The 21,172-nt window shown below is 41.9% G+C and overlaps 1 protein-coding gene across 1 annotated transcript in view; it reads left to right on the top strand.

The window, feature by feature from the left end:
* PPP1R36 (protein phosphatase 1 regulatory subunit 36) overlaps nt 1–21,172 on the top strand; it is a 41,731-nt gene that overhangs the window by 9,278 nt on the left and 11,281 nt on the right. The window contains exons 4-8 of the mRNA XM_032179992.2: nt 5,806–5,892; nt 6,412–6,509; nt 6,769–6,835; nt 9,489–9,587; nt 15,811–15,945. Coding sequence (XP_032035883.1) covers nt 5,806–5,892; nt 6,412–6,509; nt 6,769–6,835; nt 9,489–9,587; nt 15,811–15,945 — 486 coding nt within the window. The remainder of the gene's footprint in view (nt 1–5,805; nt 5,893–6,411; nt 6,510–6,768; nt 6,836–9,488; nt 9,588–15,810; nt 15,946–21,172) is intronic.

Here is a 21,172-nt window from a genome sequence, read left to right as displayed (position 1 = left end):
TATCAGTAGGTTTACTAGTGAATGAAGGAAAGAAAGACATAGTAGCCTTTAGTGGATCTGGGACTAAGGGAAGGTTTTGGGGATTTTTGTTAGTTTTGATTTAAAGGTAGGAAAATCTTGAGTGACTTTGTTATGGCAGAAAAAATAAATAAACAGAGGAAGGAAGGTGGGACTGGGATCAAGATCAGAGGTCGGGGCTGGAAGAGAGAGCCGCAGCTTTTCCACTGAGTGGTGGGAAGGAGGTAATGCAGATAGCTTGGGCATTTGGAGGTACAGGCAGGGATATCCATGCTGCCCTTCTTACTGAAAAGAAACCAGACCCTTCCAGGCTACTACCAAAAGGAGAGTCTGTTGTTAGCGGTGCTGTGGAACCGACCTCTTTTTCCCTGAGATTGTTGCTCTGCTTGGGGCTCGCTTATCAGGAACTGCTGCCACTGCCACACTGGGCTGGGCACCAGGGCTGAAGAAAGTTGCATTCACCAAAGCGGCCTGATCCAGATATGGGACCTGGAATTCCTGAAGTCCAATGGACAGAGGAGACAGAGAAGGCTTCCCAAGGGAGGTGATATCTAAGCTACGACCTGAGGAAAAATAGGAATTGGCAAGGTAAAGGGCCATTTGATTTGGGGAGGAAGAGAGTGCATTCTAGGGAGAAGGAACATGGGCAAAGCCCAGACCCGCAAGGGCATGGGCCATAATGTGGGGACTGCAGGTGGTTCATTAGGCTGGGTATATGGTCCCAGACGAAGTAGATTTACACCAGGGCCAGATTATAAAAGATCTTGCATACTGTGGTGAGGAATTGGAACTTTATTTAGATGGCACAGGGGAGTCATCAAAGCAGAGAAGTCACCTGTGATTAGAATTGCATCTTAGGCCCGGGTGTGGTGGCTCACGCCTGTAATCCCAGCACTTTGGGAGGCCAAGGCGAGGAAATACCTGAGGTCAGGAATTCAAGACCAGCCTGACCAAAATGGCAAAACCCCATCTCTAATGAAAATATAAAAATTAGCTGGGCATGGTGGTACCTGCCTGCAGTCCCAGCTACTTGGGAGGCCCGAGGCAGGAGAATCGCTTGAACCCAGGAGGCGGAGGTTGCAGTGAGCTGAGATCATGCCATTGTACTCCAGCCTGGGCAACAAAGCTAGAATCTGTCTCAAAAAAAAAAAAAAAAAGAACCGCATCTTAGAAAAATGGCTGGGCCAGGCACAGTGGCTCACGCTTGTAATCCCAGCACTTTGGGAGACCGAAGCAGGCAGATGGCCTGAGCTCAAGAGTTTGAGACCAGCCTGGGCAACATGGCAAAACCCTATCTCTACCAAAAAATACAAAAATTAGCCAGGCATGGTGGTGCACACCTGTAGTCCCAGCTATTCGAGAGGCTGAAGTGGGAGAATCATCTGGGCCCTGGAGGTTGAGGCTGTAGTGACCATGATGGCACCACTGCACTCCAGCCTAAGCAACAGTGAGACCCTATCTCAAGAAAAAAAAAAGGAAGAAAAATGGCTAAAAGATGGAAAATTGTTTGGGGGGAGATAAGACTGGAGGCAAGGAGATCAGTTAAGAAGCAGTTGCAGAAACTCAGTTGACAGATGGCTAAAATTAGGATGGTGGCAGTGGAAAGAGAGGGAAGTAGCTTAAAAAGATATTAAAGAATTTAGTGATTAGTGAGCCATGAGGGGTGAGGGTGATGGAGGAATCAAGGAAGACACCATTTTCCGGCATGAGCACCTGGTTTGAAGGTGGTGCTTATTTACTGAGATGGGGGAAACAGGAGGTGGGAATACACGGTAAAGGGGGAATGTGTTTATTTTGGACAGACTGAGTTTGAGATGCTTCTAAGACAGCTGATTGACAGTGTTCAATAGACTGATGTTGTCACTTTATAAGTCTGCAGAGAGATCTGAGCCTTGAATATAAATTTGTGTGTTATTGGTGCTAGCTTAGTAGTTGGAATTATTCAGAGGGAATGAGAAGAATAACCATATGGAGCTCTGAGGGGGCCCTCATTTAGGGAAGGAACATGCCTCAGAAAAGGAGCTTTAGAAGGAGACCAATAAATTGTAGCCAGAGAGAGGGGAGGAAAATGGAGTGTCCTGAATCCAGACAATCTGTTTCACAAAGTAACATCTTGATCTCAGGGGCATCAAGTTTTATCCCATCAACTTAAGACCCTGAAAGTTCTGAGGTTTTAGTCCTCTTCCACCTGGGGTAGGTCAACTTTTATACCCACTAGCCAAGAGAGGTGCTAGACTTCTAGGTATTCTGAAGTTCAGATCAAGAAAAGTTGATCCCTTTCCCCTCCCCTAGCTTGAACTTACTGACCTCTCTCCTGGTCAAATGACACAGGAAATCTTACCCTCAGAGACAACCTAGCTCCCTACTCACAGGCAAGTCTTGCCTTACTTTTGCAGATTATACCCTGATGGGGATGACTATCAGAATACAACAGGATACCCATAACCTCCATGCAAGAAATGCCAGGGAAAGGGTGGCCATTATTTCTTAATAGGTAGTTAAGGAAGAGCAGTGGAGAATGGTTTGAAGGGTGACCTGGGTTCACATCCTAGCTCTGCCCCTTACTAGATGGTTATCAGTTGTCAAGTTACTTAGCCTCAATAATTCTCAGCTCCTTAATCTATAAAATGAAATAATAATGCCTCGTGAGAAGTAAATGAGGGTGCTGGTATAGTTCATCAGCATGCATGCCCATTTCTTATTTGGTAAAGAGATAATACCTTTACTCACAGGCATCATCTAGGTTGGCCCACGAGGCCGACTTTTCTCTCTGACATAGTACCTGCTATCCTTTCCCTTCTTGCTTCAAGTGCCCCTATCCCAAAGCTGGGAGAGAACCAGCAGTCTGCCTGAATGTTTGCCAAGGTCATGGACTCCCCTGAGGACATAAAACCAAGGAAACCCAACTCTTTTGTCATGGCCTGAGAGAAGACTCTCTGAGAACCATCAAAGAGGTCTAATTTGCGTGGAAGCCAAGAGTAGTCCAGCCCTCTGCATTTACGTGATGGATTCTAGAGAGAAAATATGAATTTCTTTCTTGTTTACTTCAAGGCAAGGGGAATGACATGATTATATTGTAATATTAGGAAACTACATCCACCTTATACTCTGGAGATAGTAGGAGGGTACAGGCTAGCTAGCCCAGACTGTGGTTTGGGCACCAATCAGAGGTTCAATTCACAGCACAATTTTCAATTATTGGCTGGGCGCAGTGGCCCACACCTGTAATCCCAGCACTTTGGGAGGCCGAGGTGGATGGATCACTTGAGGTCAGGAGTTTGAGACCAGCCTGGCCAACATGGTGAAACCCCATCTCTACTAAAAATACAAAAATTAGCAGGATGTGGTGGCAGGCACCTGTAATCCCAGCTACTTGGGAGGCTGAGGCAGGAGAATCACTTGAACCCGGAATGAAGAGGTTGCAGTGAGCTGAGATCGTGCCACTCCAGCCTAGGTGACAGAGTGAGACTCAGTCTCAAAAAAAAAAAAAAATTTCAGTTATTACTAGTGTTGCTTGTTGGTGATTCCAAATGCACTGTGAGCATAGGCTGCTTTCAGGGCTATGGCAGAGCACTCACTCACAAAGTGGAACCTGTCTCACCGGCCAAGCTAGAGAATGACTTCAGTGAAGTGAAAGCCACTCAGACAAGTGTGAAGTAGAGAAGGTGTGTCCAGAGGTCAGAGCATAAGGACTGAAAGCTTAGCAGTAAATGCCAGACTATTGGCTAAGGGCAGGCACTATCTACCAGTTTCTAACACTGGGACATGGGTCAGCCTCTCCAAGCCCTAGTTCTCCATCAGTAAAATGACAGCATTATACTAGATGATATTTTTTACTTCCAATAACCCCCAAATTCTGTGATTTTATGATTTTATTTTTTATTTTATTTTATTACTATTTTTTTTTTGAGAGGGAGTTTCACTCTTGTTGCCGAGGCTGGAGTGAAATGGCGTGATCTTGGCTCACTGCAACCTCCACCTCCCGGGTTCAAGCAATTCTCCTGCCTCAGCCTCCCAGGTAGCTGGGATTATAGGCATGGGCCACCACGCCTGGCTAATTTTGTATTTTTGGTAGAGATGGGGTTTCTCCATGTTGATCAGGCTGGTCTCAAACTCCCGACCTCAGGTGATCCGCCTGCCTCGGCCTCCCAAAGTGTTGGGATTACAGGCGTGAGCCACTATGCCCGGCCTCACTTTTTAATTTTATTTTTAGACAGGGTCTCACTCTGTCACCCAGGCTGGCTAGAGTGCAGTGGTGTCATCTCAGCTCACTGCAATCTCCATTTTCTGGGCTCAGGCAATCCTCCCATCAACATTTGGTATCTTTCCATTTCTTTTTCCCTGCACACCTCCATCCCCAGTATTTTAGCACACCCTTCCCCATGAACACCCAATTCTTGGAGACCAGTGATAAGAGCAGCACCAGAAAGAATGAAAAGCTTAGAAATCATCACTGGCCAGCTTGGTGCCAGTCATCTTAAAAAAAAAAAAAAAAAAAAAAAAGAACAACAGTGGAAAAATTTTTAAAAATCATTCCCTTGAGGTAATATTATGTACATGCTTTTGGTAGCTAACCTACAACATGAATATTGCCAGGCAGTTGGAGAAAATCCTGGAAGAAGAAGAAAGTACCAAGCTGACTTTATTACTCTCATGGGGAGGTATTTCTTTAACAAAATTTCTTTGTGGGATTTACCAAGGAAATAATAAAGTTCTCATGATTGATATCCATATTTAGAGAATGAACAAAGTTGAGGGGAAGTGCTTCTGTTACTGCATCTGCACCTCAGTTTAACAGAGGGACACATAACTTTGGGCAGAGGGTAAACTTCTGCATTGTGTTATCAATGTGGCATTGTTATAACCCACAATGGGTTTGGCAGACACCACAGTTCTCCCAGAAAATGTACTATTTATAAGGCAGGAACCTCGTCCTGTTAGTCTTCAAAACACTTTTCTCTATTTTTCTGTTAGCATTTGCTGAGAGTCTATTCAATGGCTCTGATCAGAAACCATCTTATTTTCAATGTCATAGCAATTCCTAACACATAGTAGATCGTCAGTATAGATTTGTTTGTTGTTTAATTGGGTTCCTTTGTTAGTCAAACTCATTACGGCTTAGTAGTGCTTGTACAACATGCTAAGAAACTCTGAGTTAAGTAAAAGGTCCTGAAACCTACCTGGAGATGGCGATGGCTGAGGCCTTTAGAAGAGTCCACAGCAGTGAATACTGAGATTGCTGTTTGGGAAGCAGGATTGCCTGGTGGCTCAGCACTTGGCTCTGTGGCTAAAAACCTGGGCACCAGTCGTGACTTTGCCAGTTGCTGTTATTTTAGTCAAGTCACTTAATTTCTTTTTAAGTTTCCATTTTTCTTGTATGTAAAGATGGTGATCATATTTTGTGTTAGAGTTTCCATGAGGGTTAAATGAGGTTGTGCCTAAAAGCACTTGTCATATAACAAGTACCTCAATAAATAATCTTTTCAAACTTACCAAGAGCTTTCTGTTTCTTATGTAGTTACTACAATATTTTTCAGATATTCTGTGTGTGGTGGTATTCTGGAGATTGCTGATGGTTAGAGGCTGAATGTAAAGGCTGAAGTTTTAATTTTTTCTCTAGATAAGTGTTCCATATATAAATAGATGAATTGAACACTGCTGTGTCTCAGATTATCTTCAGCCTCTGCTGATAATATATGCTAGTCCAAAGATTATGAGCTATGATATGATTTGACTTGTTTTCCCCTGGAAAAGGTGAAGTCCCTAATTATCTCATTTTTATTGCAGTTTTACACCTGCAGTAGAAGTCAAGGAAAAAGGAAAGAAAGGCAAAGCAGTTCACTTTGCAGAAATTGATGGTCCAGCTTCAGGCAGGTAGATTAACTTCCCAATCATGCCGGAGTTGCTGATAGCATCTCGCAGTGGAATGGCTTCAGCCTTTACAAACTACAAAAATACCATTCCTATTATTCTAGGTCGCAATGCAAATACCCATCAAAGAAAGAACATGCGCTGTTTCAGAATTATGGTGGGAATTACGATAGTCCCGATAAATGTTTCCTGTTAACCTGGCTGTTAGCACATCTTCAACTTTTTACATTTTTTTAAAATTTGAAAATGATAGGTACACCAGAACAGATGATTTAAATGATCTATTTTGTATGGTATTGGTATTTACATTTTATATCAGGCAGTGAACATCCCTCTTGCCTTAACATAGTAAATAAAATGTTTAATAAAAAGCATTCCAAAATGATCTTACATCAAACAAAACCCATGTATGACCCTCGGGCTCTTATTACTTTTTAATACATGCTTCCTGCACCTCAGGATAGATTAAATACAACTAAAATATATTCAAACACTACTAGAAACTGTTATATTCCAGAACAGGTTGACAGATAAAAGACTTGCTGCGAAAGATGATAAGTCAGCTAAAGCTTTAGAGAAACGAGGTCAACAGGGCACCATTACACTGGATGATGTTAAATGTGAGTAACTGTTTCTTTATCCATACATAAACATCCATCCGTACATGCATACATAAACATCCATCCGTACATGCATACATAAACATCCATCCGTACATGCATACATAAACATCCATCCGTACATGCATACATAAACATCCATCCGTACATCCATACATAAACATCCACCCATCTATATATAACATCCATAAACATATCTTGTGTGACTCTCTAAGGCAGCTCTTTGTCCCTCTCTCAATTGTCCATTTTCTCTTTTCAGTTGTTGCTTTGCTTTTGCTACAAGATACTGAGATGCAGCGGATCTGTTCTTTTACAACATTTATGAGGTAGCTATTGCTTATGAGGCATTTTATATCTTTTATCCTTTACTTTTCAGTAACTTCATCTGGTAAGTGATGACAAATCTGATTTTTAGAGGAAGAGCGTGAGGCTGGTTCTATGCAAGCCATCCTCTCAGGACCTAGTCACAAAGACTGTGACCAAAGAGTCAGGGAGAGGAAGCCAGAAGTCATGGGAACCCCAAATAAAATCCCAGGGCAAGTTGTATGGAGAGCATGCTGTCAGAGTCTCACATGGACTGTGCTATTTTTATATAATAGTTGAAGGATATACCCATTTACTGGCCGGGTGCGGTGGCTCATGTCTGTAATCTCAACATTTTGGGAGGCTGAGGCAGGCAGATCACAAGGTCAGGAGTTTGAGACCAGATTGGCCAACGTGGTGAAACCCCGTCTCTACTAAAAATACAAAAATTAGCTGGGCGTGCTGGTGGGCGCCTGTAATCCCAGCTACTTGGGAGGCTGAGGCAAGAGAATTACTTGAACCTGGGTGGCGGAGGTTACAGTGAGCTGAGATTGCACCAATGCACTCCAGCCTGGGTGACAGAGCAAGACTCTGTCTCAGACAAAAAAAAAAAAAAAAAATACAAACATTAGCCAGGCATGATGGCAGACGCCTGTAATCCCAGATACTTTGGAGGCTGAGGCAGGAGAATCGCTTGAACCTGGGAGGCAGAGGTTGCAATGAGCCAAGATCGTGCCATTGCACTTCAGCCTGGGTGACAGAACAAGACTCCGCCTCAAAAAAAAAAAAAAAAAAAAGATATACCCATTTACTGAGATCACTTTTCTCTACTAGTTATGTTTGGCAGTCCCAGGATGTGCTAGGTGTGTGGTGTGTGACTCTGGGTAAGTTTCTTGACCTTTGTAAGCCTCAGTCTCCTCAGCTACAAAATTGGGAAGTAATTGTGTAATTGTGTCCCCTTTGTATGGCTATGCGTGGCTGTGCCTCATGTGGCCCCTGCACCGCGAACACTCAGTGAGAGTTGGGTGCCCGATGCCATTTGCACCCCTCCCCATTCCCTCTGCACACACATACAGGCTGCTTGTGGCAACTGCCTGAGACTCGGCCTGAAGGCCTCATTCCACCACAGGCACATGCTCAGTCTGACTGCAGAGCAAGTTTGGAGCTAGGGAATCAGTGCCCTAGAAGCAGCCCTCATTCAATGCCCTGCTGGTGGAGGAGTTGATGGGTAAACTCTTGAGATGTTTTCTACACTGTCTCCCAGAGTCACCGCAGGACTGAACTCCGCTTACTTGTTAACACCCTCTTGGTTGGCTTCCTTTCCTTTCCTGTCTCATTTCCCCACTTTCCTACTGATGTTTCCTGAGATCACTCCCAACTAAACTGTTCACTTTCAAGAATTTGGTCCAGTGTCTGTTGCTGGGGGAACCCAACCTGAACCAGGGAGTTATTAATAACTTGAAAAGAAAATCTGTAATGCTCACCCTCATCCTGCTCTTTAGGTATAGTTCAATAAAGCAATGCCAGAGAAAGAATTTCCATTTGGGGCCACAAAGAAGGCAGCAAAAGTCTTGAAAAATATTTAGAAAGAAAACAGTGACTTCTAGTTAAAAACAAATGAGAGAGCATTGTAAATCAGTGCAGCCTTTTCAGAGAGCAAGGCACATACACTCTGCGGTAGCAATTTCACTTTTGTCTATAATATTAAAAAAAAAAAAAACTAAATACCCACAATAGAAGACTAGTTAAATATGAGGTATAGAATATTCTATTCAGCTCTTTAAAAGAAAGAAGGAAATCTACATATAATATCATAGAAACAGGTCTATGCTACACAGAAAATTGACAAAAGCAAGTTGCAAAGAATTGTATATATAGTATTACCCCGCTTATTACCAAAAAACATTTTGAAGGCATATATTCATGTACATGTATATATGTTGGTGGAGGAGGATGTTACATGTGATTGTCTATGTTTTAGAAAGTTTAGAAAGGATTCATACCAAACTCTTTTTTTTCTTTTTTTGAGATGGAGTCTCGCTCTTTTGCCCAGGCTGGAGTGCAGTGGCACAATCTCAGCTCACTGCAACCTCCACCTCGTGGGTTCAAGTGATTCTCCTGCCTCAGCCTCCCAACTAGCTGGGATTACAGGGATGCACCACCACGCCCAGCTAATTTTTGTAATTTTTAGTAGAGATGGGGTTTCTCGAGGCTGGTCTCGAACTCCTGACCTCAAGTAATCCACCCGCCTTGGCCTCCCAGAGTGCTGAGCCACTGTGCCTGGCCCATACCAAACTCTTAACAGTGGTTATCACTAGGGAGTAGGATGGTGACAGAGGTAGGAGGACAGAACTTTTTACTTGATACATTTCTCTACCTTTTTTAAACAATGGAAATATATTGTATAATAACTTTTTAAAAATGAAAATTAATTAGTAAGCACAACTATAAGAATTTAGTGTCTGATCTCTCCAAAAGTTTTACTTACAAAAACCAGATTTCTTAAATTTTTAAGTATATAGTAGATATAATTTTAAGTGGTAAATTAGTTCTTTGATAGGCATGATAACATGGTTTTCTACTTATTCTTGTGTGCTCATATATTTTTATGAGAAATCTTACATTTGAAATAGGTTAGCATTGACTCTTTTTTTGTTGTTTCTAATCTTCCCATAGGAATAAGAATCTTGATAATTTCCTCATGGCATTATTGTACTACTTATCTCATTATTTGGAAAAAAACTCACTGGAAAAGAAACCCAAAAGCTATATGGTGTAAGTAAGATTTTATAGTGTGCTTTAGAGTTTTATCACTGCCAGTATTAAAAATAACTTTTGTCTAGGATAAAGAGATGATGGAAATTTTTAAATCTTTGAGATGTACTAAGACATTTTATATGGGAAGAGTGTGTCAGTTTTTAAAGCTCACTGGATAATTTATATGTGTAGTCCAGCAACAAAATATTCCAACTGATACAGACTAGCATTGCACAATAATGAAATAATGAAAGCTGTGTATGTAATTTTAAATTTCTGGTAAATATATCTTAAAAATGTAAAAAGATACACGTGAAATTAATTTTATTTAACCCAATAATGCAAAAAATATTATCATTGCAACAGTAGTTGATATTAGCAAGTTATTAATGAGATATGTTACTTTTTTGTAGTAAGTCTGGTATCTATTTTATACCTATAATATATCTCAATTCATACTAGACACATTCTCAGTAGCCACATGTGGCTAGTGGCAACCATCTTGAATGGTGCAGATATAGTTGTTGTTTCTGTGCTTTTTATGCTTACAAAGTTCTTGCTAAAGGTCTTGTAAACATCCAATTAAAAAAATCTAAGAATTAAAAAAATTAATATATTCGGCCAAAGTGGCATTCCACATCACAGGAAAAAATCCAAGGTTTCTTAGGCTACTTATAAAGAATTTAAATGCTTTAGCTTTAGGCAGAAGTGGCGCAGAGATGTACACCAGGGCAAGAATCTGGGAACTCAGAGTACAGAGCAGAACAATGCCTCTCAGCCTTGGTGACCTTTCGCAAGCCATGGAACTTTCCATGTGCCAGACTGCCCTCCCCAGTACGTGTGGAAACAACCCAATGATTTAGCTGTTAGGAATGCTGGGTAGAGTAATTAACTTGTTGCTGCAGGATGTTTTCAAAATGCAAAACCCTGTATACAATCAAGCAGTTGGAAAAACATCTTATGGATAGAATAAATGTATCTGGATAGCAGTTTTGTAAAGAACCAAATAAATAATTTAAAAACTCTTGTTCCTGTAAAGCCATCATAATATACAACATCAGTGTTATTTTGGGACTGTATTTCACAACAGGGCAGCCAGAGCGTGAAATGTTTCTATGGTAGCAAGCAAAAGGGTTTAAAGCCAGCTGTGGACTTAGAAGGTTTGAAGATTCTTACTATTTCCAAATGAAACTTATTAGACATTTTTGGCACTTTGGCTTATTACATTTTTTTATGGTATTTCCTCTTCTGAGGCTTATTGCTAATCTGGCAAAAAGATTTGTTTAATTTCTTTTTTCTTTTTTTTTTTTTTTGAGACAGAGTCTTGTTCTGTCGCCCAGGCTGGAGTGCAGTGGCACAATCTCGGCTCACTGCAAGCTCCGCCTCCCGGGTTCACGCCATTCTCCTGCCTCAGCCTCTCCGAGTAGCTGGGACTACAGGCGCCCGCCACCACGCCCGGCTAATTTTTTTTTGTATTTTTAGTAGAGACGGGGTTTCACCGTGGTCTCGATTTCCTGACCTCGTGATCCGCCCGCCTCAGCCTCCCAAAGTGCTGGGATTACAAGCGTGAGCCACAGCGCCCGGCCTAATTTCTTTTTTCTTTTCTTTTTTTTTTGAGTTGGAGTCTGGCTCTGTCACCCAGGCTGGGGTGCAGTGGTGCAATCTCGGCTCACTGCAACCTCCACCGCCCAGGTTCAAGTGATTTTCCCACCTCAGCCTCCTGAGTAGCTGGAATTACAGGCGCCCACAACTATGCCCAGCTAATTTTTGTATTTTTAGTAGAGATGGGGTTTCACCATGTTGGCCAGTCTCGTCTTGAACTCCTGACCTCAGGTGATCTGCCTGCCCCAGCCTCCCAAAGTGCTAGGATTACAGGTGTGAGCCACCGTGCCTGGCCTACTTTCTTAATTGATAAGAACAGATTATAAGACAGGTTTTCTAGTTAAAGATGCACTAAACATACTAGAACACAGTGGTATAAGGTAGACTGTTCCTTAGAAGGAATCAGTTACTCAGATTGACAAAAAACAAACCAATCGAAGCCTTAAGAGTATGGATTTTGGCTGGGCGCGGTGGCTTATGCCTGTAATCCCAACACTTTGGGAGGCCAAGGTGGGTGGATCATGAGGTCAGGAGTTCAAGACCAGCCTGACCAACATGGTGAAACCCCGTCTCTACTAAAAATACAAAAATTAGTCGGGCATGGTGGCACACGCCTGTAATCCCAGCTCCTCAGGAGGCTGAGACAAGAGAATCGCTTGAACCTGGGAGTCAGAGGTTGCAGTGAGCCGAGGTGGCACCATTGCACTCCAGCCTGGGTGACAGAGCGAGACTCCACCTTAAAAAAAAAAAAAGTATGGACTTTATGGTGTGATTCTAAAAATAAAAATTACAACTTTTTATTTTCAGGCTTCCTGTGGTCAGTTGGTTTACTTACTATAATAGAATTAAATATTGATTGCATTGAGGTATCTGCACAGAAGAAAAAAATTGATTTCAAATACCAAGATAGAGCATAGGGATAGTAATAGCATTTAATTCACAGAGTTATTATACAGAAGTATATGAGACAGTGTATCTTAACCCAGTGCATGACACTTGGGAGGAAAGCCTACAGCCATGAGAGGAAAGCAGAAAAGGGTGAAGATGGATGGCAAAGGTACACTTAGATGATGTCAGGTGATTAAAAGCCCTACTTCCAGAAGAAGAAGCCTTATCCCTATTTTACAGGTGAAGAAATTAAGGCTCACAGAGGTTAAATAGTTTGTTGGGGATTATGTACCATACCTAGGAGATGACATTACAGTTCCTAGGTGGAACTGATATTAGAACCCAGGTCTGTTTAACTCCAAGGCTTGTGCCTTAACCACTGTACAACATGCCCAGCACTTCCCACCAGTCAACTGCACTGTTTTCCAGAGTTTATCTGTCCATAATTAGAATTTTTAGCTTCTGAACAATTATGTATGTACTGTTTGTTTGTTTGTTTGAAACGGAGTCTTGCTCTATGAACCAACCTGGAGTGCAGTGGCACAATCTCGGCTCACTGCAACCTCTGTCTCCCAGGTTCAAGTGATTCTCCTGCCTCAGCCTCCCGAGTAGCTGACACTACAGGCATGTGCTACCATGCCTGGCTAATTTTTTATATTTTTGGTAGGGAAAGAGTTTCACCATGTTGGCCAGGCTGACCTTGAACTCCTGACCTCAGGTGATCCGCCCACCTCAGCCTCCCAAAGTCCTGGAATTATAGGCCTGAGCCACCGTGCCCAGCCTGTATGTACTTTTAAACATAATATCATATGTACTTTCAAGTTATTATAATCTTCATAATTGTAATTTTTAATGGTAGCATAGTTTTCCATCAAGCCAATGTGTGTGAATTGACTTACCTACTAAGAGGCAGTATATTATAGTGGTTAAGGGTACAGATTTTGATGCCTGGGTTGCATCTCGTGGAAGACTCACTCATAAGTTAGGTTAATAAGCATCAGGTCCTTAAACAATACCTGACTGTATTGCTGCTCCTTTTATCCTTCTTTATTAGTCTGTTCTCATGCTTCTAATAAAGACATACCCAACTGGGTAATTTATAAAGGAAAGAGGCTTAATGGACTCACAGTTCCACATGGCTGGGGAGGCATCACAATCATGGTGGAAGGCAAATGAGGAGCAATGGCACATCTTACATGGTGGCAGGCAAGAAAGCATGTGCAGGGGAACACCCCTTATAAAACCATCAGATCTCATGAGACTTACTCACTGTCATGAGAACAGCATGGGAAAGACCCGCCATGATGATTCAGTTACCTCCCATTGGGTCCCTCCCATGACACATATGGAAGCTACAGTTTAAGATGAGATTTGGGTGGGGACACAGCCAAACCATATCACCTTCTATTTTATGTATTTTGGCAGTTTCTAATTTTTCTGATATATAAATAATGATTGCATTGAATGTCCTCATGCATAAAAATTTCCTCCTAATTTTGGATGATTTTTTTAAAAGAATAAATTTCCAGGAGAGATGATATTGGATCAAAATTTATGATAATTTCTGTGGCTCTTGAAATTATTTTCAGTTTTTTCCCCAAAGGATTATGCCAATTTTATGTTACAAGCAATGCATAAGCACATCCGTTTCAACAAAATTTTGTCAGAATTATTGTTTGCACTTTTAAAGAATGTGCTTTAAAAATGAACCACTAACTGGGTTTGTATTTAAGGCAGTTTTACAAAATTAGATGAAAACAGTATGGGGGAATGGTTTCCAGGCACAGAAATGTGGTGCAAACAGGCCACCTCTGCCTGAAGTTTTGTATATAGGTTAGCTTCTCTTGAGTATTTTTTTTTCATAGCTTTTTCCTTTTTTTTCCATTTCAACGCATCAGTTCTTTATGTATATGTGCATATGGGGTCTAGGGACCACTTACCTTGGAATCATTTGGGAAGATTGTTTTAAATTTCCTGGGCTAGAGCCAGACTCCTGAGCTAGAATCTTGGAGAGAGGGTTGCACTGGGAATTTGCACTTTTAGCAAGTATCCCCAGTGATTCTTTCATAATTCATAGGTTTATTAAAACTTGAGAAGCATTGGCCTAAAAGCTTCAAGGCATTCCTTGGTGGTTGTAGTTTGATTTGGTTGTTTTCTACAGCAAAAGAATATTAGCTACTGGCAGCTCTGGCAGAGTAGGGTGACCAGTGAGGGTGGGGCTGCTGAAGGAAACAGGCACAGGGGTGTGGCCACTGGGGTGCGTCTGGAGGGGTGTGTTTGGGTTATATCCTCCATGCCATGAGGGGAAGGGGGTGTATTAAGGATAATAATAACTGTTCTTGCTGACTTCATGGAGCCAGTCCAATGGTTATATCAGAAGGGGCAGTTATTTGTCCCTGTTTAGAGTAAATATCGTTTGGTGTCTAGTGACACCTCACTTTTCAATAAGAGTACAACTCACTTTTCAATAACAGTACATTGGAATGTATCATCAGCAATATTTCCTACTGTATTGTACAGCAGAAACTTAAAATTTGGCTTCAGACATGCTGTAACCTAAGAACAGTTTGTCTTTGTGTAAGTTCATTTGCAATTCAATTGGAACTGCGGCTGGTTTCACAGGGAAGCAGTGTTATTGTAATTGATGCCAAAGTTCCCAGAGTAGTAGTCCACAGATGCCTTCTTAGCAAACACAGCTACACTCAGAACTGAGAGTTGGTTCTTGTTCACATGTTGAGCCCCCAAGCTCAGTAGTGACACAGGGAACGCAGGGGAAGCTGAGGTACGTAGCCTCCACGGTTGTTTTAGGAAAATAGCAGGAAAGTAGGCTGCTAACTGCCTCAGCAACCAGTATAGATAATTTGTTAATTGAGCTGTTCTATATAAATTAGGACTACCTGCATATAAAATTGAGGATACATAACATAATCTATTAAAAAAGCGAAAATAGGCCAGGCATGGTGGTTCATGCCTGTAATCCCAGCACTTTGGGAGGCCAAGGTGAGTGGATCACTTGAGGTCGGGAGTTCAAGACCAGCCTGGCCAACATGGTGAAACCCCGTCTCTACTAAAAATACAAAAATTAGCCAGGTATGGTGGCAGGCACCTGTAATCCCAGTTACTCGGGAGGCTGAGGCAGGAGAATTCCTTGAACCCTGGAGGTGGAGGTTGCAGTGAGCTGAGTTCATGCCACTGCACTCCAGCTTGGGTGATACAGCGAGACTCCGTCTCAAAAAAAAAAAAAAAAAAAGCAAAAATATACCGTAAACTTGAGATGCTGATTCCAATGATTAAATATGAAGGGACTTTAAGGATTTTCCTATACCACTGCTTAAGTAAACTCATTGGTAAGTGAAGTCTGTTGACTCACTTGTATTTCTTTCAAAATAGTTTATGGCTGGGCACACTGGCTCACGCCTGCCATCGCAACACTTTGGGAGGCCAAGGGGAGGATCACTTGAGTCCAGGAGTTCAAGAACAGCCTGGACAACATAGTGAGACCCTGCCTCTACACAAAATAAAAAAAAGATTAGCCAGGCATGGTGGCATGCGCCTGTGAGGCAGGAGGATTGCTTGAGCCCTGGAGGTTGAGGCTGCAGTGAGCTGTGATCGCACCACTGCACTCCAGCCTAGGTAGCAGAGCAAGACCCGGTCTTAAAGAAGAAAAGTTTATAATTCTGACTTTTTGCTAGTTAATATAGGCATTTATGACAATTAACACAAATTCTCTTTTTTTTGTTCTCCCCATCAGAGGCCTTGTAGAGAAAAAAGAAATGGAATTGGTTTTAAGTGAATTAGAAGCAGCACAGAGGTACTTGGCGCAGAAGTACTGTATCCTTGTGCTGGGCTTGGCCATGCCGGATAAGCATCACATGTGCTGTGGAAAGTAAGCAGACACTTCCACTTCATTAGATCATCACTCCATCGTAGACCCACATCCTTAATATGCTTCTGTTTGACTTTTGTTACCTTGAGAAAATGTTCCTTTTTCTGTTGTCCAGAGTAATTGGGCTCAGGTGAGAATCTGTCCCGAACCCTTGTAATGTCTCCTTTGAGAGAGCGAAGTGCATGTGGAAGAAATCTCAGAATCTCAGCTGATATTTTTAAAACTTTCCACTGCTTGAGATTGAATGACATGGTCTCTCAGTGAAATCTTGCTCTCAACCAGGAAGGGCTCTTGTTGCCAGACTTGGCTCCCTTGGGCAGGAGGCCTGGTGGGGCCGGTAGTGCGGGGGGATTAGGTGTCTCCCTATCCTTTCACTACTTATTTTGCAGCAGTAACAATTGTGAGTAGGAGCTGCTGAGGTGTGGATTCTAAGATGGTTCTTTGTGGGAAGATCATTTTTACCTTAGGATGACTATTTTTATACCACTGTAATTAAAACTTAAAGAGGAGTCTCATCACAGGTTTGGGATCACAAGGTCGAAAGCATCAGCCCTTAACTCAGAATCTCCTTCTCTGAGTTTCACAACAGGCCCCAGATCTACACCATAGTCATAGCCAGAACGTTTTTTCCCCCGTAGGAAAATAATTATTCCCCCCATAGGAAAAGAACTTAGTACATGATGTGTCTCTTTCTACATTCTCCACATTTTCAAAGACCAGCTTTGTCAATGAGCGTACTTACACAGTTGTTGGTATATACATTTTTGTATTCTGTATTTCCTGGGTACTTTCTCTTATTATTCCGATTATATGATTTCACTTACCACTTTGAATAGGATTCTGTTATGTAACATACATATTTGCTTAACCATTCTTTTTGTGTACATTTGCATAATTTTAGTTTTTGTGTGTTACAATATTTCTGCATTGAAAATCCTTTGTTCATTTGGACTATTTCCTTATGGCTTATTTTCCACAGTATATTTACCTAGAAGGCCACAGTTTTGTAGCTCTTGATACATACTGCTAGATTGTTCTCTAAAAAGGTTAAGACATTTTTTTTTTTTTTTTTTCTGAGACGTAGTCTTGCTCTGTCGCCCAGGCTAGAGTGCAGTGGCACGATCTTGGCTCACTGCAAGCCCCGCCTCCTGGGTTCACGCCATTCTCCTGCCTCAGCCTCCCAAGTAGCTGGGACTACAGGCACCCGCCACCACGCCCAGCTGATTTTTTGTATTTTTAGTAGAGACAGGGTTTCACCATGTTAGCCAGGATGGTCTAGATCTCCTGACCCCGTGATCCACCCGCCTCAGCCTCCCAAAGTGCTGGGATTATAGGCGTGAGCCACCGTGCCCGGCCTAGGTTAAGACATTTTGTATTACCATCAGCAGTAAGTATATCTGGTTGCGTTGGGTTTTATTACTTTAATATTTTTGATAGTTTAAAGGTGTATAAAAAGCTTAAAGATGTTTTATTTGACTGAGTTTTTTTTTTTTTTTTTTTTTTTTTGACGAAGTCTCGCTCTTGTCCCCATAGGCTGGAGTGCAATGGCGTGATCTCGGCTCACTGCAACCTCTGCCTCCTGGGTTCAAGTGATTCTCCTGCCTCAGCCTCCCGAGTAGCTGGGATTACAGGTGCTTGCTACCATGCCCAGCTAATTTTTGTATTTTTAGTAGAGATGGGGTTTCACCATGTTGGTCAGGCTGGTCTCGAACTCCTGACCTCAGGTGATCCACCCACCTTGGCCTCCCAAAGTTTTAGGATTACAAGCATGAGCCACCGCACCTGGCCTTGACTGAGTATCTTTTATGATGGTGGAGGCTGTGGTCTTTGTAAAATAATTTGCTGCCTGCATGTCCATTTAGTTTTAACCATCTAGTAAATGGAAACTGGGAATTTGTATAAATTTTTTTTTTTTTTTTTTTTTGAGACAGGTCTTGCTTTGTGGCCCAGGGTGGAGTGCAGTGACAAGGTGTGATCTCAGCTCACTGCAACCTCTGCATCCTGGGCTCAGGTGATCCTCTCACCTCAGCCTCCCAAGTAGCTGGGACTATAGATGTGCACCACCATGCCTGGCTAATTTTTCTACTTTTAGTAGAGATGGGGTTTCTCCATGCTGCCCAGGCTGGTTTCAAACTTCTGGGCTCAAGCGATCTGCCTGCCTTGGCCTCACAAAGTATGGCATGAGCCACCGTGCTCAGCTGAGAATTTGTATAATTTTAAAGTATGTATCCTATAGCAAGGATTGGTCATTTGCTTTTCTAGTTTGTTGCTTTCTTTTTGGTATTTATGTTTTTACATATTAGGAAAGTGTTTCACATTTTTATTTATTTGAATATGTTTACCTTGTTTCTGATGCTACTCCAGAGTCATGCAAGTTCTTGCCATTCCTAGGTTAAACTATTTGCCTTTCTTTCCTAGTTTTAAAAAATAAGGTTTTAAAAAAATGCTGATTTTTGATCCATTTGAGATTTGTTACAACATATAAGAAGAGTTATGAATCTAAGATATTTTGTCTTTACTAATATCCAACTTTCTAATACTTAGTGATTTTAGTCTCAACTGTAACATTTCTTATTTATTAGATGTTGAATTTTTCTAATATTTTAACCCAATTTGGGGAATTCCTATTGAGTTTTATTTATCAGTTTTTCTGTTTTAAATAAAGGACTATATAGTTTATATTTTTCTTTGATTTATTCAACTCATGTTGAGTGCCTGCTATGTGGTAGTTATGCAGCCAAGTGCTAGGGTGCAAAGAAAATACAGTCTTCAAGGAGTGTGTACAGTCTAAAGGGGGAGTCATCAAGTAAGGAAAGCAAAGATTGCTGATCAGTACAATAGAGGTATCGACAGAGAATGGGCACCCATAGCAGGAGAGTGAGGGTTGTCCCTCAGGGACACTTGACTGAGGAGCATAGGCAGGAGCCAGGTAGGAAAGGGTGTGACTTAACTTCTGATAACAAAAGTTTACTCCTATTACCTTCAGAAATGTTATATCTGGCCATTTTGCCTATTTGAGAGAAGTTGCTAGTTTGTCCTAAAGATAAATTCCTTAAACTAGAATTCCTGAGTCAAATAGTATGCACATTTAAATGTGATACATCATGTGTAAATTTTAAGAGTCTTATTCAAGAACACATACTTCTATGACAAAAGATAAATGGAAAAACATAATTTGAGGCTCTATGATTTGCCCCCTTTTTTGGGTTAGTCTTGGTAATTGAAAATGCTTAATTGCTTAATGAAATTCTGTTTATATTTTGCTGTTCTTACCCTATTTTTCCAGTTTATTTTTTTCTTATTATTACCCAACTCTTACTGAAAGTTTTACTTTGTCCGTGTTTTAATATCTTTCATTTGAGCATAAATTTCTACCCTCCCATATAATGAACTTTACAAATACGAGATGTGGTTGCAATTTTTTTTCTTTTTTCACTTTTTCTGGATGTTCCAATCTTTTCCGCCTACCTACAAAAAGAAAAGGCAGGACAGAGACTGTATTTGGCTAATTCAGTCTTTTTTTTTTTTTTTTTTTGAGACGGAGTCTCGCTCTTTCGCCCAGGCTGAAGTACAGTGGCACGATCTCTGCTCGCTGCAACCTCTGCCTCCTGGGTTCAAGCAATTCTCCTGTCTCGGCCTCCCGAGTAGCTGAGATTACAGGCACACACCACCATGCCTGGCTAATTTTTGTATTTTTAGTAGAGACGGGGTTTCACCATATTGGTCAGGCTGGTCTCAAACTCCTGACCTCAGGTGATCCACCCACCTCAGCCTCCCAAAGTGCTGGGATTACGGGCATGAGCCACGGCACTCTGCCCTAATTCATTCTTTAGTTGGGTAGATTTTTTCCAAGTTACCCAGGGTCTGAGGGGCACAGGCATATGTTCTCTAATTTCTTCTTGGCTATTCATAAGGATCATATATTAGTTTATAAAGTTAAAAAATAGATATACATATGAAGTTTCTCTCAGATGGAACTTGATATTTATTGATGTTTGCATCGATATACTTTCAGTTCAGGCTCACTTTCTTTGTTTTTTGGTTGTATCTTGGCATTGTTGGCCATTTCTCTTCTCTTGCACCCCTGTTTCTATAGTGGTGGATGTCCTCGATCCACTTCTGAGGTCCAGCATCTCTGTGATTCGATTCACCGTGTGTGTGATTTTTCATGATTTGGGAATACACTCTTAATGTGTATCCCTGACAACACCGCTTCTTTATTCTACTACATCTGTTCTGCAGCTTTCAAGTTTTTGCTGCTGCCATTCTTTTATGGAGTTGACAAAGTTTGGTTCTGCTTTCCAGCATGGGACAGTGAAAATGTGGCATTCAGGGAGCATAAATGAGCAGTGGCCCCAGCTGTTACACCTGAATCCACCACCAGGTCTGCACTGAGGTCACATGTTTTAGCCTGTTTGGGTTGCTATAGCCAAGTACCATAGACAGGGTGGCTTATAAACAACAGAAATGTATTTCTCAGAGTTCTACAGGCTGTAGGTCTAAGATCAGTATACCAGCATGGTCAGGCTCTGGTGAGGGCCTCTTCTAGGTTGCAGACTGCCAGCTTCTCATTGTATCCTCAACATGGCAGAAAGAGGATGACAGAGCTTTCTGGGGTCTCTTTTCTAGAACACTAATTCATACATAACGGGCTCTATGTTCATGACTTAATTACTTCCAAAGGCCTCACATCCTTATACCATCACACTGGGAGTTGGGATTTCAACATATGAATTTTGGGGGAACACAAACATTCAGCTCATTGCACCATGCTTCCCACAGGCTGCCTCCTGCCAGTGTCTGGGTGCAGCAAGCCCATTCCCCACAGTTGCGGGACTTCTCTGACTGACAGCTTCAGCTTGAGGACTACCCTTTGGCCTGGTCAAAACTTTCCTAGAGCTGTGCCGCTGTCTGAGTTCCTGCCTACCCAGACCCTCCTGCCTTTCCTCTCTCACAGGGTCAGACATGCATTGAGCTGTGACGGCACTCCTTGCCTTCTCCAGTTCTCTCATTTTCTGTCACCATCATTTTCTCCAATAAATCTTGTCTTTCTCCAATAAATCTCATGTCTAGTCCTGTCTTGGTGTCTGCTTCTGATAACATATCCAACATCATAGCATTTTTAAGCTTTGCTGCCATGATTACTTTTTTTTTTTTTGTGACGGAATCTCACTCTGTCGCCCAGGCTGGAGTGCAGTGATGCGATCTCGGCTCCCTGCAAGCTCCG

Source organism: Hylobates moloch, unplaced genomic scaffold, assembly GCF_009828535.3.
Source record: "Hylobates moloch isolate HMO894 unplaced genomic scaffold, HMol_V3 SCAFFOLD_16, whole genome shotgun sequence".
Classification (NCBI taxonomy): Eukaryota; Metazoa; Chordata; class Mammalia; order Primates; family Hylobatidae; genus Hylobates; species Hylobates moloch.
The sequence above is the reverse complement of the archived record's forward strand: the minus strand, read 5'-3'. Positions and strand labels throughout refer to the sequence as shown.